Genomic DNA, 18,723 nt, shown 5'->3' with positions numbered 1-18,723 from the left:
GTTGGTCTTCCAGCTCGGAACTTTTGAGATCCGCCTACCAGCGGCTGCGACGCCGGCGGAGAAGGTTCCCGGCGGCAAGTAGCACTAAATGATTTGTCTATGCTTACTGTCGCAGATGTTTCGTTCCGCAAACCGGATGACTCAATCTTCCGCCAACGTGTGTTCTCACCTTTTTCTTTCCTAATTAAGAGCGCTGTCTTCTCTATTTTCCAATTATCTCCTTTTTCTGAATTGTCACTCGGTACAAAGGAGACATAGTTACATGAGAAGTATACGCTGGTCCAGCATTGAAGAACGCTCGCTATGATAACGCACGTTGCTGAAGCAGCGAAACCCGCCGTGGTTGCTCAGTGGCTATGGTGTTAGGCTGCTGAGCACGAGGTCGCGGGATCGAATCCCGGCCACGGCGGCCGCATTTCGATGGGGGCGAAATGCGAAAACACCCGTGTACTTAGATTTAGGTGCACGTTAAAGAACCCCAGGTGGTCAAAATTTCCGGAGTCCTCCACTACGGCGTGCCTCATAATCAGAAAGTGGTTTTGGCACGTAAAACCCAATAATTTGATTTTTTTTTGAAGCAGCGAAAGGGTCCTTTGGCCCCTGATACACTTTTTGAGCATAATAGGAAAATGTTGCCCATTCGTAGACCAGGCTGCTTTGAACATGTGAGCCAAATTTTACTGCACTGCATGCAGCAAGGAACTGACAAGCTTGTCAAAATCCGTCGCGAAACGCTCGCTCTCCATCGCAATCCCATGTAGCTACGTCGCAAGTAGCCGAGCCAACCAACAGTTGGCCGAGTTCGTGATCACGACAACACTATCAGTAATGCTACATTTGCTTAATTCTCTATTCTAATTTTCTCTGTATCGTTCCAATTTTAGTATATGTACTTCGGAAGTACTTGCTTGCTCCTCGCTTTCCCTTTGCTGTTAATAGTATATACGTGTTTGAAGAAATAATAAAGTCTCTATAAATATATAATACAAGTCTGCAATCTTTAAAAAAAGGTATTTCATCTTTGCCCTTCCGTTCTACACACTCCATTTGCGCGTAGCTGCGTCGTCTGAGTGTGACCTTCGAGATCGCACCGTCGTAGATACCGAGTAGAACACATCATCGCATCGCATTCAGAAGTTAACGGCCTTTTCCTTTCTAAGCAACATCACTTCAGAAAAAGCGCTCATTGCTCGTCAACGGTGCGCTACACTGCCATGGCTTCTGAAACCGGTTCTCTTGTGAAAATCGGTGAATAACACATTTGCACAATATAACACGTCTTTTTTATCCCCAAAATTTCCGACCTCAGAACATACCTCACATTATATTTGTGCTCACGACAAAAACGTAACGTTCTTTTTTCTGCTGCTTCAAACTACAGTGAGAGCGAGCTTAACCACAATCGCTGCCGCGTACAGAGCCATGCTGAAAACTTGGTGGCATGAAATACGACGCTAGTTGTATTCCATTCCATAGTCGCGTCACGAAGTGCCGCGACCAGCCCTCTCGTCTTCGAGACGATCAAACAACCACGTGCGCTCACTGGCATGTGTAAGTGACGTAGCTCCAGGCGCCCGAGCGCGTCCATCCCGCATCGAGAGAGTGCCGCACAGGCCTGAACCGGATGTATCATCGAAAAAAAAGAAAACTTACGAAAATGTTTGATTTCTGGCCGGGGCATTGCCATCTTTCCATCCTCCCTGTACGTGTAGCTTCCAGCGTGCTAGTGGACTCGAAAAAGATAATCAACTAAAAATAATTTCGCGACCGGAATGAAAACACCTCACGGGTGGTTGCGGTATACGTTTTGCTCTAAGTATTTTCCAGACAAAAAAAAAAGAAAACTTCAAAGAAAACAGCGCGGTGATCACTGAAATGACGTGACACGTTCGCACAAGCGTACAGATGGAGTGTTTATTTATACACTGATATGGCTCTCTTTGGCCATGCCTGGCCCTTGCGCCACTAAACAACACACGTTCATTCACTCATTCACTGATAAATCTAGACAGCTCAGGTAAGAGAAAAAAATCGTAGAGCGGGTATACGATGGCAGTGCACATCGCACTATGCATATTCGCAGCTGTTCACTAACGACATAGGAGATAGACGAGACCCGCGCGATCTGTCCGCAAGCTGTCACTGCTCCACCACGCAGCGTGCTGTTAAATCGCGCGCGCGTTCGTTTTCCGTGCCGTTTGGCATTTGATTACGGTACGTTTCTTCGTTTTCGGCCCTAGTAGTGACGCCTAACCACGGCGTTCGCAGGGTAGCTCTTGTTATTACGCTGTGCTTGAAGCCGGAGCAGCTGTAAACAGCGCACACTCAATACTTACGAGCGCCTGCAGTACAGTAAAAGCGGTGCTAGAATTAAGCGGCGCGGGCAACGCGAGTGAAAGAGAACACGCGCAACGCGCTACCTTGCGGAAGCTTCATGCTTGCTTTGCGGCCGCGAGCGGCAGAAAACAGCGCACAGAACCGATTAGCACCTGACCTTCAACTTTCATATGTTTTTCATCCGTTCTCACGGGACGTGTACGTGCGACCTGATTCGCACAATTTCGGTTCACACGCCAGAAGCGAAAATCTAACGCGAACGGAGAAACCGCAGTGCTCATCAGTTGCGTGCATGAATCTTTGTCAGCTTCGACGAACAGCACTAGTATAACGGAGCTTCGATTTTTCGCACAAGCCGCGTTTTTCTTGCGTATCGACCAAACGAATCTGGGGGATTGTAATGAAATTTCAGTTGCCTGTAATTAAGTCACGTACTTTAATATGTTGCCCGCATATGACTGGCCTGTTGGTGAGCTTGGCCAGATATAACGCTTTCGAGCACTTGAGAAATTTTTACAAAGATAGTAATTAATCTGTACACATTTTACTTCGCCAGCATATCGGCTGTAGGGTCCACGTCTTCTCTCTCTCTCTCTCTCTCTCTTTTTCTTTCTCGCTAAATTTGATCTCGGTTGCGTTCACAGTTCTACGAGAGCAGAGGGACAAGCATACTGCTTGTCCGTAAAACACAACTGCAAAGCTCTAGATCGCTTGCACACGTAGGTGGCTGGTAATGCCGTAAATATACTACACATATTGAACCTTATCGTCAACACATTACCCATAACTTGCCTGCAATTTATAATATATGTAGACAAAGTACCTTGTTTAGTTCACCGAGGAGAAATCTAATATACTATGTATAAGAAAGGAAAAGAAACGAGGGTCCAGTAATTACTTGCAACGCTCCTAATTAGACCAAGAACACTGAAGTTGTGCCACGCAATGTACGTAACGTGACCCCCATTTTGACGAAACAAACTTCATGTAACGTAGAATTATCTCGGGACATCACCAAGCTTAGCTGAAAGCAGCGGTATGACACTTTCGAATACTTGATGCATATATCTTTCTTTTTTTTCGAGAACCTGTACGTAGTTGATCTTCACGCACTTCATTTCGTACAGATATTTGCAATAACATTCTCCTCGCGCGATTTCTGCTAAATTTGATCTCGGTGGCATTCGCCGTTCTGCCAGGGCAACGAGATAAATTCTGCGCCGCTGGTAAGACATACTCAGAACACTTCGGAGAGCTTGCAATGTAATTTATTACAAATGAATTATTTAAACCGCACGCTTCAAATTTTGCCTATAGATTACCCATCACCTTATCGTTACATTCACCGAACGTAAACAAGAAGCCTCGTTTATTTCACCGAGGGTACTGGACGGAGCTCATATAACACATAGAAAAAGAATGAAAGAACAAGGGTTTATTATATGTTTGTAACATTCCTAATCGAGCCAGAAACGTTAAAATTTTGCACATTGCACATTGCACGTAAGATGGCGTCACTTTCAACTGTACATAAATTTTCTGCAGCGCAGTTTTCTGGGGATGTTGGGAAATGTAGCTTATAACAGATGCGAGACACATGCTAACACTTGCTTAAGAAATGTTTCGTGAACGTTGTATTTGATCAGATGACATCTGACATTTTGACAGATTTCAAATTTTTCTTCGTTTGATCTTTTTGATGTTTGTATTGATACCAAGGCAGCGAACTCAATTTCGCGCCGCTCGTAAAATGCACTCCTAGCACTCCGTATATACCACTTGCATGCGCATTTTATTGCGAAACCCTCAATTAATCCACACACTTTGAACTTTGCCTGCATGTTTTTAAAGCCATAGTACTTATTTCCTTTCAGTGTTTAAATGTTTAAATGAAGTTTGTTGTTTAGTTCACCGAGGACACAGGAAAAACCAACTGCGAAATCCTTATGACGCATAAAAATAGGAACAAAACGAGGGTTCAGTTATTATTTGCAACGCGTTAAACTTGACATTCTTCATATGTTCCTTGAATTTGAAGCTTTTGAATCGCTGATGATGGGTGTGCATTCGCAACTATACAAGAGGACTGATAGCGCCCCCAAGCGCAGAAGATACTCTCTGGCATTCCTCCCTCAAGGCAACGCCGCGTCCAGATCATCTGGGTGCCTGGTCACTCGGGCCTGGCTGTAAACGAGGCCGCCCACGATGCCGCCCGAGCTCTCGCACACCGGGCGCATCATCCGTCTCCTGCCTCTTCCGATCCTGACCAGCCCTCTGTTCTGTATCGCGGTCGCGCGCGGGACCGAATGGTCACGTTCAGAGAAATTCTCCTCCACTACCGCAGAGAGCGGTTACGCTACCCCCTAGCACACATAACACTGAATAAATCTCAATCCGCCACTTGGCGGCTACTTCAGACGCGAACTTTCCCGAACCCTGCGCTATACAACCGCATTTACCCCGGTGAATACTCCCCACTTTGCAAAGCGTGCGAGGCCCGCGCTGACCTCGATCACATTATCTGGCAATGCCCCAAAACCTCACCCACCTACACCTACCGCACTAACACTACACGCATCATAACTACGGCCGAGCAGTGAGAGACTTTGCTGCTCAGCTTGGATCCAGAGAAGCAGCTCTGGGCCGTCCGGATGGCCGAAGACGCCGGTAGAAAGCAAGGACTGGCCGCCGTCTGAGGAAGGTGGGGACTGATGGTTAGTCTCTCTACCCCCGGCACCCCTGGACCCCATCAAGGACATAATAAAGTTTTATCTCTCTCTTGAATTTGAAGTTCGTATCTTGTAGTTATGTAAGGACTCCACAAAATATTGCGCGTAACGGCAGCATGACACCTTGAAGCAATTGATTAAAAATTAAAAAAAGAAAGCCGTGTTTAATGTAGGCACATGTCACTGAGCACTGAGATATGACTTAGATATTCCCCCGTTTTCGCCATATGTGATCTTGCAGGTAATTGTAGTTATGCCAGGGCTGCGTGCAAGATACTGAGAACCTCGTAAAACTGAATTATATACGCTTAGGAGCACCTAAATATGTAATATTTTGTACAGGCTGCAATTACCCCGAAAACTTTGAATTTCGCCTACGCACTACCTATGACGTGCCTCTTATTTTTGCCAAATATGAAGTTTGCGTAACATAGAGTTCTTTTGTGACACCGAGAAACATATCGTAAGTTAATAATTAAATCCTTTTGAGCACATCCTAAACGAATTGTATGCGAAGGCTGTATTCAGTTAACACGCATTTAATGTTGCTCACAAATTTTCCATAGCGTTCCCTCCGTGTGCGATGGATGTGATCTTAATACAACTTATGGTTACGCCAGGGCAGCGTGCTCAATGTTGTGCCGTTCGCAATATACATTGATAGCGACTCCACAGCCCTTGCAGACGTGATTTCTTTGGAAGGCCGTAATGAACCCAAACAAGTCAGTATTCCTACGAATGAACCATAACGTGTCCCTTACTTTCGTTAAACATAAACAAGTAATCTAGTTTAATTCGCCGAGGACATTGGATAAGCAATCTACGAACCCTTCATAACGCATGAATATGTGGGGAAAGCGAGTCTTCGTTAATTATGTGCAACGCTCCTAATAGTGCAAAGTTCTAGTTCTAATTACACTTTCGCCACATATTAAACTTAATATTTGTTTTATTTTCACTGAAGTTGATGTCTTGCACATTTGTTTTACGAATCTGGAAAACATTGCGGATACCAGCGGTGCGACACTTTGAAACGCTTGAATAAGTAACTTTTTTACAGAGTATGAAATTAAGCTACTCTTCGTAAACATTTCTCGTTCGTCGCTAGCAACGTGTTTCCTCTTTCAACGAAATATAAGCACTGTGCCTCACACATTTCACTGAAAAACCCGAGGAAAAGCAACTACACGCCTCATATAAGGCATAAAAGTTGGATGGAGACCACTGTTCAGTAACTATATTGAAAGCCCCGTAATTAAGGTACACACTTTCGGTACACGTAACACATAGATCAACCATCATTTCTTGCAAATATGTTTCTGTCGTTTATGATATTCTCATGAATATGGAGTAACTCTTTCAGAGTTTCTTACAACGCACTTGGCCAAAAAAGACGGTTTAGCAATTTTCATTTAATGAATAACCGACACACACTTCGAAATTTACCTGCTTACTGCCCTCTGATAGTGCTGTAATTCCTTAAAATATGAAATTGGTAAATTTCATAGTTTTGTGAGAAAACCGTGAAGCACATAACTTCGGTGAACGCTTCTATAGTCGCATCAACAGCTTCGCTGTACTTTCGGGCATGCTGTATAAGGAGTGCAGCCGCAGTTGTGAGCGTGAAACGCCTTGTGTGTGCTGCAGAGGGTACCGTACAGGCCTATCGTATACAGAAATGACGTAACCAAATACATTAGTTACACACATTAGAAAGCTTACAGGATTACGTTAAAGCCAGTGGGGGTCCTACGGTCTAATTTTTTAATCGTGCTCGCTTCCTATTTGTAGCGGTCCCGTTGGCACTACTGGTACAGTGCATGGGTCGCGGGCGTCTTCGCATTTCGCCCCCATCGAAACCCGGTCGCGGCGGTCCCGCGACTTCGAGCTTAGCAGCGCGACACCGATAGCCGCTAAGCCACTGCGGCGGGCTGGCGCGCTGGTAGTGCGGTTGCAAAGATGCAAGCGATATGCAGCGTACATGTTTTCGTCACATCTGGTTTTTAGCAAGCGATACCCTATGCTGACCGAACTGAAATAACTTTCGCGTCAAAAAACTGCGCGACAGAGACACACAGGGTGAGCTTGCATATACATAGATACAAGCACAAACTTTTATTTCTGTTTTGGGGACTTTGACGTCTTGCGTTGCATTAGCGGTAGTGATTGCAGCGAGGTTAATGGGTGCTTATGTTGCGCCGTGGTTACATTCGAGAAAATTCGGGCGTTCTTGCGCCGCATGCCGCATCGCGCGGTCCTTGACTACGATTCACGGAAGATAATGCACGCCGCCTATAGTCCTTTTTATTTTTTTTTCTTCGTAGATTTTGCTTTCAGGTATCTTTATCTCTGCCAGCCTCTGGGGGCGTGACGTTCACTCGAGCTGTCCGTCTTATCCGTAGCTTCTATATGTATTGAAGTACGGGGCTGCAGGTTTCGCCGGCCGATAGAACACGGTCGCTTACTGACACCGCAGTGGTTCGTCGTCTTCGCCTAAGGTATGTTCTTTTGTCGTTCTGCGTGGTCCTTTAATTTCTAAGAGCTAAGGTTTTCTTGGTTTGCACGACCTAGGAAGTATGCGAGAGATTTAGATGAGTGTGCCCAGCGTTGGGGGACGCAAACCGTCTGGCGTACAAAAAAGAGCACGAAAGCACGCAAAGGGCCTACAATGGAGATTGCCGCCTCCCCAACGCTTCAGGTATACGTACTAATATCTGTCTCTCTATTGTGGTTGCCCTTTTCTTTGAACTCAAAGGGTTTTTTTGTGGCCACCTCACTGGTTCCATTTTGCTGCGCGGCAGTTGTTAAAGAGCTCGGGACTCTGACCTGTGGACCTTCCCGCCATGCCGTCGTGGTGTGTGAAACCACCTCCTCGCAATCAACTTGGCCGTCGCCATGTGGCAAATAAAAACGAAACCTGCTAACTCATTGCCACCGGTGACTTATTTATAACTCATTCCACTATGTGGGAAAGCAGATATGAGAACCAGAGGTGCCTTACCACTAAGGTATATCGTACAAAATTCGCGCTTGTAAATTTGTGCGTTTTTTTATGTGTGTGTGCAACCACGCAGACTCTGAGAGTGGTGGCAACCGTGCGTGTATTTGAGACCACAGCAGGCATCACTGTAGCAGCCGACAACGCTGTTTATTTATTAACGCGATAGCGTTAAGAACCGCGGCCGCGTCGCAGAAAATCTGGTGCCGGCGGCGGCGCGCGGTTGTCGGTGAGCGAAAATTGCCGCGTATATTTAGCTATATGTATATGCTACGCGTTGCTATATGACATATGCGGCATATGCGGGTTATATTGCCACACCATTTTATCATTAAAGTTGCTCATACTGTGTCTTACATTCTTGACAATGTTATTCTTCGGAATTTTGAGAAGCACAGCCCACAAACAAATGTCATGAAACAACACAGCGACAGTGCATTCCTTTGACGTTAAATCTTCTCAGACTTAAATACTAAAAGTGCGAAACAATAACGGTAACCTGAAAATTATGCAATTTTTTGGCGCGGCTGTGCGCTACCTCTGGGATCGGCCTACGCAAGAGGCCGCGTTTCTACCAGAAAGGTCGCTTTCGTGCATACGTTCACCGCCAGCGTCTTCTGGTAAACATTACGGTTATGTAAGATGCGATTGCAAGGAAGCGTGAGAAGCAGTCGGGCATCTTTGTATGCTATCGCGTTCCACTCTTAAAGGCGAAGCTTAAGCGCTCTCAAAGTATTTATTTATTTATTTTTTATCGCAGGCTCTGCTCGGAGCATTGAGTGATAGGGGCATAAAACAACAGAATACATAATCAGCATGAAAAAGAACTAACACAAGTAACTACTACCAGCAAAAAAATTTCACCATTATTCATATTTAGTACAATAAATGTGCATACAATATGTTCGCGGAAAAATTATCGCTTAGTAAATTGAAACAGTGGTATCTGGAAGATAGTTCCAAAGTGCGATAGCTTGTAGCAAAACTGAAGAAGTGAATAAGCCATACACGTTTGATACTGAGATGAATATGAATGCGCCTGGACGTATGCAATGGTTCTCGAGTTGCTATCGGGACGGCATGAGATTACACACCATTTAAACCAAATTAGGCGTAACTCCTCTCACAATGGATGTCGACGTTAATGCGATCAGCACTGAAGCTAACTACTGTCATGAATTGCCACCGGCCAAACATGTCATGCGTATGGCTAACGGCGCCTATAACCTAACGACGCCGCCGCCATGTCCGCGCATGGGTTGTGTGAACATATATTCACACAAGATTATGTGAACATATGTGATGCGGTTTCGATTCCATCCAGAACTAAAAAAAATCTGTTCTTTTGTGTTGTTTTTTTATGCCATTAAAGAGCCGCAGTGCGGCACATATCCAGTTGTCGTCAGGGAAGTTCATTGAAGAGTAGCACATACCCAGGGACCAGTTGACAGAAAATGGTTAAAGATGGAGCCATGGCAGACAAAGTCCGCACGTGGGATAGACAATCCCCTAAATGTACGTGAAGTTCCCGAAAATGTTGATCGCATTAAAAAAACCAATATCATTTGACTGTGAATTATGCGAAAAGCTAGAGAGTTGTCCAGACAAGATGGCGCTAGTAGGCCTAGTCGAAGAGCAGATAAAGCAGTTAGCGACGCGATCCAATGCACTGGAGTAGTCAAGAAAAAATGCAGTCACTTTGAAGGTTATGATCCAGTGCAAGTTAGTGGTAAATTCTCGTAACTGCGTATCAGATAAGAAAGATGAGCGGAACGCATGTTGATTAAAAAGAAGGAAGTATAGTTAGACTTGAGGTGGTCATAAATAGTATATGCAATTATATGTTCCATTGCAAGTTATATGGAGTGCAATAATATGTGCACTCAGACTAGCTTGTTCCACAGAACAATAACACGCGGCGGCGGCAGCGGCAGCAGCAGCAGCAGCAGCAGCAGCAGCAGCAGCAGTAAACTTTTTCCTTAGGCAATTTGGTTTATAATTGTAGCCCTTGAAACGCTAAAAAGCAGAAACATAAAATTGCGGCGGAACACATCTAACGATGACTGTCGATGGTAATTGCATTTAATTACACAGCGACACAACGTACTGCCACCGCCGAAACGAGTTATGTATGAGGCGTCTACTGCAGCGGGATTGCGCTTTCGCGTTTTCCTGACAACACTCGGCGCCATCTAGCGCCGCCGCCGCGAAGCCTGCGCTTGGCCTCCGAAACCAATGGTGCGCCCGTGCGTGCGAACGCTGAGAAACGCGTTATGCTGCAACTGGGCTTCTCTCTCGCGCTTCTTTCTGGACACGCTGCGCCATCTAGAGGCACCGCCGAGAAGTCCGCGTGCGACCCCCGAGACGAGAGGCGTGGCTCGCCGGTTCCTGCGGACGCTGAGAATTGTTCCTCAGTGGCACATTCTCAGTGACCCAAGTTGGCGAGAAGTTAATTGAAGAGTGGCACATACCCAGTGCATTCATGGCGCAACTTGCTATTGCGTCAGGTTGCTGTCCTTGAAGAACCCTTGTGACGTGGGCTCGATTCCGTTCAGCATCGACTAAGGTATATTTTTTGTTACTGTAAAGTGGTAGGTTCCCACGGTTAGCCAAGTTATCGTCAGAGAGGTTCATTGAAGACTAGCACAGACTGAGCGGCACATAGCCATTGCGCCAAGTGGCGTTAAAGTGTTTATTCGAACACCTACCGTAGTACAGCGGTGCCAACCAGTCCCGCATCTACAGTCACCCATTTCGGCATGAAATATATTCGTTGAAGTGCGGCACGTATGTACGCAATGGCGTATACTCAGCGACCGAAGTTGGTCCGGTGCTTGGTTTCGAACCCTGTCAGCTCGGCACAGAAGCCCGATGCGCTAGCGATTCGACCACGAACTACTCAGTGACGCACATAGGTCGGAAAACGGTTGGATACATTGATACAAACATGCATAGATAGATACATAGCTCTCGGAAAGTGCGTGAAGTACCCTAAGAATGCCAGCGCATTAAAACAGGAAATCAGCATCCATCGTGTCTGATTTTTCCCCCTTTTTTTAGCTTTTATTTTCGCAATAATACCTTCACAATGTTTGCGTGAAATGGAGAAGATTTCGGCGTGCGCTGTGAATATGCCCGCTGTTGTCACAGTAATCGAGTTCAGTGATCGAGAAATTTATGAAGTCCGCGATTTCTTTCTTTAAGGCTGTTTTTACTGGACCGGACATTCCTTCGTGGCGCGAGTGCTGTTCTCACAAATACCCTACTTCAGACGATAGCATGCACGATCGCTTCCTGTCGCTGTTTCACGCAGTTATCGGTGACGAAATCGAAATCAGCCTGCCATGCCGTCATCGAAGAAGCCCACAGAAGATGAAACGAAGAATAAAGACCTAGAAGAGGTATGTTTCACACGTTCTAATGTGTCTCGCAGATCAAAATTAGAAGGAGGCACAAAGGCACAATCTGCCTTAAAACAGCAGTCGTTCCCTCTGATGTGAACGCCATTACGCACAATTTGTTTGGTAGATATTTCCAAGTTCTTCCGAGTATATCGCACAATAGCCTCCAAAACAGTACGATATACAAGCATACGTTGGACTTATTTCGCTTTGAAAAAGGCATGTCTATGACAATCTGTTCACACTTGAAATCAAGCCCTCTAGACTTTTTTTTCCTTTCTTTTTTTTTTTTTTCTGCCAGCTTCATTTCAACGATACTGGTGTAAATTGACCCGGCCCAACGGGGAGAATGACGAGAGAAGAATGTGAAATAAATACATCATTAGAACGTAAATTAAACGTGTGTATTGTCACAAACAAAACGGGCATCAGTCAACAAATACAGTGAGAACTGCAGTTATTCGCATAAAGATGTGGAACCCGCCGTTAAAGTATGTATTTGGTTTGGTTGCCCTCTACCTTATGAATCTCGGCCATATGAATGTTTAATTTCCAAATTATTGAAGGGCGACAAAATCACGCGTTAATAATTTTGTAAAACAGAGGTGGGCATTCTGTGGTACGATAGCAGTTGCTTCGCCTGCACTGGAAGTAGCTTCATGAACTTCGTGAACCAGTCGGGGTAGCGCTACTGATCTGTCAATTCGACTCACGACACATTCCCGTTATTCTTGTTCGATGAACATCACTTCACTGCTATGCATACGCGAACAGCAGTCGCCCTCACTGATTTTAATTTCGGGTGAGAATTTGCGTGCTGCGGTTCTGTAGAGCAAAAAAAAAAAAAGCACTAATTAAACCTCTTTTTATGTCATAGCTTTTTTTTTTTTTTTCGTTTCCGCAACACTGCAAATTTTGGTGATGTTTCCTACCGCGGCTCCTCCGGGGAAGTATTACATAAGACCATCGAAACAGAGTTATGTCAGAATAATTGGATGAAGTGATAAATGTAGTACGGCTGCTACCCTTCTCAGAAACCAAAACAACCCGCCATGGTTGCTTAGTGGTTATGGTGTTGAGCTGCTAAGCACGAGGTCGCGAGATCGAATCCGGGCCACGGCGGCCGCATTTCGATGGGCGTAAAATGCGAGAACACCCGTGTACTTAGATTTAGGTGCACGTTAAAGCACCTCAGATGATACAAGTTCCCTGAGTCGCCCACTACGGTGTGCCTCATAATCATATCGTCGTTTTGGCGCGTAATACCCCATAATTTAATTAAAACCAAAACAAACTCCTAGTCAAACACATTTTAAAATCATTTCTTATAGTAAACCGGTCTTATACGATTCCGAAAAAAGTACCTTCTTAATCACATTGCACGGGCACCTGCTCGCATCGGTATATCTTGCATACGTGTGGATAGAGAGTCCATTTCTCCGGTTCGTTCAGATAAAAGCGTCTTTTGTTTTACTGCAATCTCACAAGTATACAGGTTTAGCGCCTCATGGCAGTTCTTCACCTTCCCTTTTCATCTGGGATTGCCGCGTCATCTGGTGGCAGTTGAAATGCACAAAACATTGATTTTTGAGTCGTCGTTTGCAATGTAGCCCTACACTTCTCACACAAATCGTCGTTTTTCTCGAGAACGATTGGCAAAATAATCATTAAACGCTTGACGTTTGGTATCGCCCGCATCTATTTCTTAATGTTGCAACAAAATATTTTAGCTTATCAGTTTTGATCAAAAGTTTTGAGTTAACTTTGATCAAAGCTATTGTTCACGGGAATGGACACAGGGCCTGAAGAGACTGAATGGTATACAACAGTGTTTTCAGCTTGCAGTAGATCGGGTACCACGGTTGTGTGGCTGTACATCGCTTACATCAGTAATCACACGCGTTTACTTATTTTTTGAACACTTCCAGATCGTTCTGGTCTAACGCGTATGCGGAGGCAAAGTTCAAATATCAGTGCATTTTATGAGATACTTACTTCACTTTATGCGCATTAATGAAGCTCCCAATAGTTGTAATCTCATGCAGGGTGTTTAGCTGCACAGAATTTTAAAGAACTGCCTGTGGCTGCGAGCACAATTCTAACCCTTGATCTAACTTACTCGATGAGGCGGCGATCACTCCTACGAGGAATAACAATGGTTACTTGAATATTAAACGTAATCATGTTACTTACCGCTTCAGTTATTTACTTTACGGGACATATTTCAACCAACGAATTGCACCTAATGAGTGTGCAAGGCATATCGACTTCGAATGAATTCTGAGGATGGCACAGGTTTCGGAATATTCGCCGTCAAACTTGCGGTAAAAATGCAATGTTGTGTGGTTTGACGCTGGCATGGCTGGGCTCGGTCTTCCGCGCCACCAATTTGTGGGAGGCGGCGCAAAGCGGTAGCCGCCTTATAACCACGGTAGGCCGGCGAGCCATGGCGCAGCAGGATCTCGGGAGCGGCTGTGGCCGCTCAGGTCGAGGGCGCTAACGAGTTCTATTCTCGCCCAACCTGCGCGTGGGAGCCCATCTTCTTCGCCTACTTTTGAGGCGACAGTCGCACCGCTTCAGTTCTTCCACTTTTCTAAGAAAACGCTGCTTTGCGCATTGAAGCACAGAAGTAACTGGAACGCCAATGCATTTCGTCGGACACTTTGTTGAAATATAATAGCTCAAAACTGGCGCAGTCGTGATTGTTTGTTCTAAGTCGATGTCACTTGCGTACTCACAAGTTACAATTGGTAGATTGAAATATGTACCGTAACGTAAATAATTAAGACGTTCATTAGCGTACTTATGTTAATTATTCAAGTAGGTGTTTTGATTTCTCGTTGTAGTAATAATTTAGATCAAGGGTAAGAATTGGCGCTATCTGCCATAGGCATTATATGTTTTTTTACTTCGCTGCAGCTAAAACACACACCTTCTATTCTATAGCCTTTTCTTACATTATGCGATCATGTGCTTTCCCTACAGGCGTGCAAGCCCGGACCTGCATACATGAATGCCTACAGAGATTTCGAAGGTCTGTACCTCAGCAATACTTTCACGGATAGAAACATGCGCTCTGCTCTGTCCTACAAACCGCTCGATGGAGACGTCTTTGTCGTGAGCTACCCGAAGTGTGGCACAACATGGATGCAATACATTGTGTATGGCATATTCCGCAATGGTGTGCCCCCTGCGAACCTCATGGAGTTCATGAACATGGCTCCGTTCTTGGAGCTTGTAGGAGCCGAGGTCGCACAGACTATGCCACGACCAAATGCCGTCAAGACTCACCTGCCGTTCAACAAGCAGCCTTACTCGGCGAACGCCAAGTACGTCTACATCACCCGCAACCCTTACGACTGCTGCGTGTCGTTCTACTACCACACGAGGAACATTCCAATGTACCTCTTCGAGGACGGCACGTTCGACCAGTTCTTTGACATGTTCGTCGAAGGAAAAGTGGACTACGGCGACTACTTCGACCACCTCTTGTCCTGGTACGAACATCGAGGGGACAGCAACGTGCTTTTCATCACTTACGAAGACCTCAAGAAGGACACTCGTGGTTGGGTGCTCAAGATCGCCGACTTCCTGGGTAAAGAGTACGGAGACAAGTTAAGGCAGAGCCCAGATATCTTCGAGAGGATTATGGCTACGACTAGCGTCGACTCCATGAAGAAGATTAACGCCGAGATGAACAACTGGATCAAAGATTTGGCCAGCGTTCCCCTGGAGACGCTGCCTGAAGGGATGAAGTCTTTAGTAGAAGCCATGGGGAACCTGCTGGACAAGCCAATCAAGGGAGACTTCGTGAGGAAAGGCATCGTGGGGGACTGGCGGAACCACTTCTCACCGGAGCAGGTCTCCAGGATGAAAGAACGAATTGCACTCAAGACCGCCGGCAGCGATGTCATGGAGCTGTGGAAAGACGCGGGCTTGCCCTGAGTATGAGCGCAAATTGGTGATTTTGCGTTCTGGCTGACGAAACCTATGCAGCACGAGTGGACGGGTCATTTATGCGTTCTTTCTTCGATGAGCCGTAGCTAGTGAATAAAGAAATGGATGCTTCAGCACTCACGAATTTTTAACATAGGCTAAGGTTACTGGTGCAACGCGAAGCCGTTGTGTGGACTTTGTGCTCGCATTCCACGTACTATATCACGACTGCTTATACGATCACGGATATAGTAAGCTAGAGGGCAAATTACTTCTGAGGTGACGCGCATGGGAGCATTTGCAATCCAGTGAAGCAAGTACAGTCAACATGATTGCGGCTTCATCAGATTTTGTGAGTGGCATCTGTGCGGTAACTAAGTTCGCACCACACGGCTAACTTAAGTTTCTTCTGTTAAGCTATCTTTACAGTGTGTCTGTGTATTCGTGCGCAAAGTTAGTTAACGTCTTTGAAGAAGAAAATAAACTTTATTAAAAGAATGGTCTGGCAGTTTTGATTGTGGTGGCATAAGGTGGCGTCTCGAAGTCCTTCAACTCGGGCGGCATCTTCGGCTTGCCGGACGGCCCAGAGCTGGTCTTCCAGCTCCGAACTTTTGAGCAGCCTCCCAGCAGCAGTAGTAGCACTACAAGATTTGTCTATGCTTACTGTCGCGGATGTTTCGTTGCGCAAACCGGCTGACTCAGTCTTCCGCCAACGTGCGTTCTCACCTTTTTCTTTCCTGAATAATGCCACTGTCTTCTTTAGTTTCCAATTATCTCAGTTTTCCGTATTGTCACTCTTTACAAAGGAGACATAGCTACATGAGAAGTACGCTGGTCCAGTATTCACGAATTACTGAAGCAGTGAAAGGTTCCTCCGGTCCCTGAAACACTTTTTGAGCATAATAGCAAAACGTTGCCCATTTGTAGACGAGGCTGCTTTGAACATGTGAGCCAAATATTACTACACTGCATGCAGCAAGAAATTTACAACCCGCCGTGGTTGTTTAGTGGCTTTAATTACGTTAAATCGTTCTTGACGGGCCGGACGGCAACCATCGGAATAGGCCAGACTCGATCGGATACGATCGACGTGCCGAACAAAGGAACACCGCAAGGGGCGATAATCTCCCCGATTCTATTCAACGTCGCGATGCTCGCGCAGACCAAAGAGCTGCGGAAGATCCCCGACCTAGGTTACGCCCTGTACGCAGACATCACGCTCTGGGCCACCAAGGGCTCCCTAGCGCGAAAAGAGGCGACCCTTCAAGAGGCCGCGACGGCCGTGGAGAGATTTGCGGCAGCGAGCGGGATGCGTTGTGCGCCCGAAAAGTCCGAGGTGATCCGGCTCTACGGAGGAGGAATCTACAAGTCCCCCGGCCCTATCGACCTCTATCTTGAGGGCCAGGAGATCACGGAAGGCAATAAGACTAGGATTCTGGGTTTTTGGATCCAGAGCAACCTGAAAGCCTCCCACAGAATACTTTCAGTAAAAAATATTGTTAAATATAAATTAGCCATAACGTTATTTAAGGTAATACGTAATCCTTCTCCAGTAAATATATTTTCTGCGGCTACATTGGTTAACTTGAACCGCACAAGGTTTGCAGCTAACAACAATTTCTTATTGCCACTAATACATACTAATTATGGAAAACAATCTGGATATTTCGCAGCATTATCCACTTGGAACAGCCTCCCATTAAATGTCAAGCACTCTTCGTCTTTGAGTTTCTTCAAGAAAACATTATTCACTTTTCTACTAGACAGCCAAAATAATCCACATATCTAAGCTATTCACTTCACTCCTGCTCATTTCCTTGCCGTTTTTTTCTCTTTTTTTCTTTAGTTTTTTTTCCTCTCATTTATAGCCTTTATAAGTATTTTGGTTTGTTCTGTTGCGAATGCCTTAAACTACAGTTTTAATTGTACGATTAGCTATTGACTTTATATTACTTTACAGTTGGTACATATACTTTGAATAATCTTCCTCATAGTGACTACTGTATTGCTGTTTTATGCCTTGTATTTCCTTTAATGTATATATTTTCTGACAGGAGGTCCCCTTTCAGCCACATGCTCTGGGACCTCCTTCTGTATACTTATGTAAACATGTATGTCTCCTCCTTATTAAAGAAATAAACTGACACTGAGAACTATCCAAACCCTAAGGTCTGCCACCAACCAGATCTCGCGGATTATAAAACGAATCACAAGAAGCCGCAAGGGCATGCGAGGAGAGGACACGCTTCGCCTCGTCCAGGCTCTGGTGATCAGCAGAATAACGTATAGCATGCCGTATCACTATCACTCGCTAAACAAACGCGACCAAGAACAACTCGATGCCATCATCAGAGGCGCGTACAAAACGGCCCTGGGTCTCCCTGTCACCACCTCAAACGAGAAGTTAGCGGCCCTTGGGATCCACAACACCTTCGCTGAGCTGTCGGACGTGGTTATGGCTTCGCAAAAGACCAGACTACAGAAGACGGCGGCGGGCAGAGCCATCCTCCACCGGACCGGAACGGCAACGGAGCTCCGTGCCCTCGATGGGCAACGATCACTCCCGCCTGAGGTCAGAGGCAAGATCAAGGCGAACCCGATACCGAAGCACATGAGTCATGAACTCCATGAAGGACGACGCAAGGCTCGCGTCGACAGACAGCGCCGACAATTCAAGGGTGACCCGTACGTAACGTACGTGGACGTGGCGGCGTACCTTGTAGGGGGCCTCTTCACGGTAGCCGCCGTGAACGGGAGAGACAACTCCTTGACCCTCGCGGCCTCCGTAAGGGCAGAGACCCCAGCTGCGGCTGAGACCATAGCCGCGGCGCTGGTAATAAAGCAAGAAGACAGGGTAGGCAGAGAAGTCCATGTCGTTACCGACTCGCAACAGGCCTGCTGTAACTTTACCAACGGACGAACACAGCTGCTGGCGGCTCAGATTCTAGGCCCGAGGCTGCAAGAATACCATCAAATCACGTGGACGCCGGGCCACGCGGGTCTGGAGGGGAACGAAAGGGCGAACGCCCTAGCTCGAGCGCTAATCAACCGAGCGGGGCAAGACGAATCGTCTCATCAATCCCCACCCTTTACCTTCATGCCCCTGCCGTCCAATTACTGCGACCGACTCGAGATCCAGCGACTCAACCGCAGGATTTATCCTCCGCCTCACAGAAAGCTCAGCACTGAAGATGCCGTAGCTCTCCGACTTATTCAGACAAACACATTTCCAAACCTACACAGATACAGTAAAATGTTCCCACATACATATCGCGGCATCTGCCCCTGGTGCGGCGACACACGCCCTACACTCTTTCACATC

General features: G+C 46.1%; 1 protein-coding gene across 1 annotated transcript; it reads left to right on the top strand.

The window, feature by feature from the left end:
• The first annotated feature begins 7,198 nt into the window (after positions 1–7,198).
• LOC126540037 (sulfotransferase 1C2-like) lies at positions 7,199–15,538 on the top strand. The gene is made up of 3 exons (XM_050186841.2): positions 7,199–7,564; positions 11,378–11,465; positions 14,451–15,538. Exons 2-3 carry the CDS (start codon positions 11,409–11,411, stop codon positions 15,408–15,410), a joined length of 1,017 nt encoding a protein of 338 aa, XP_050042798.1. The 5' UTR covers positions 7,199–7,564; positions 11,378–11,408; the 3' UTR covers positions 15,411–15,538.
• The last annotated feature ends 3,185 nt before the right edge of the window (positions 15,539–18,723 follow it).

The sequence above is a fragment of the Dermacentor andersoni genome, chromosome 2, assembly GCF_023375885.2.
Source record: "Dermacentor andersoni chromosome 2, qqDerAnde1_hic_scaffold, whole genome shotgun sequence".
Classification (NCBI taxonomy): Eukaryota; Metazoa; Arthropoda; class Arachnida; order Ixodida; family Ixodidae; genus Dermacentor; species Dermacentor andersoni.
The sequence above is the reverse complement of the archived record's forward strand: the minus strand, read 5'-3'. Positions and strand labels throughout refer to the sequence as shown.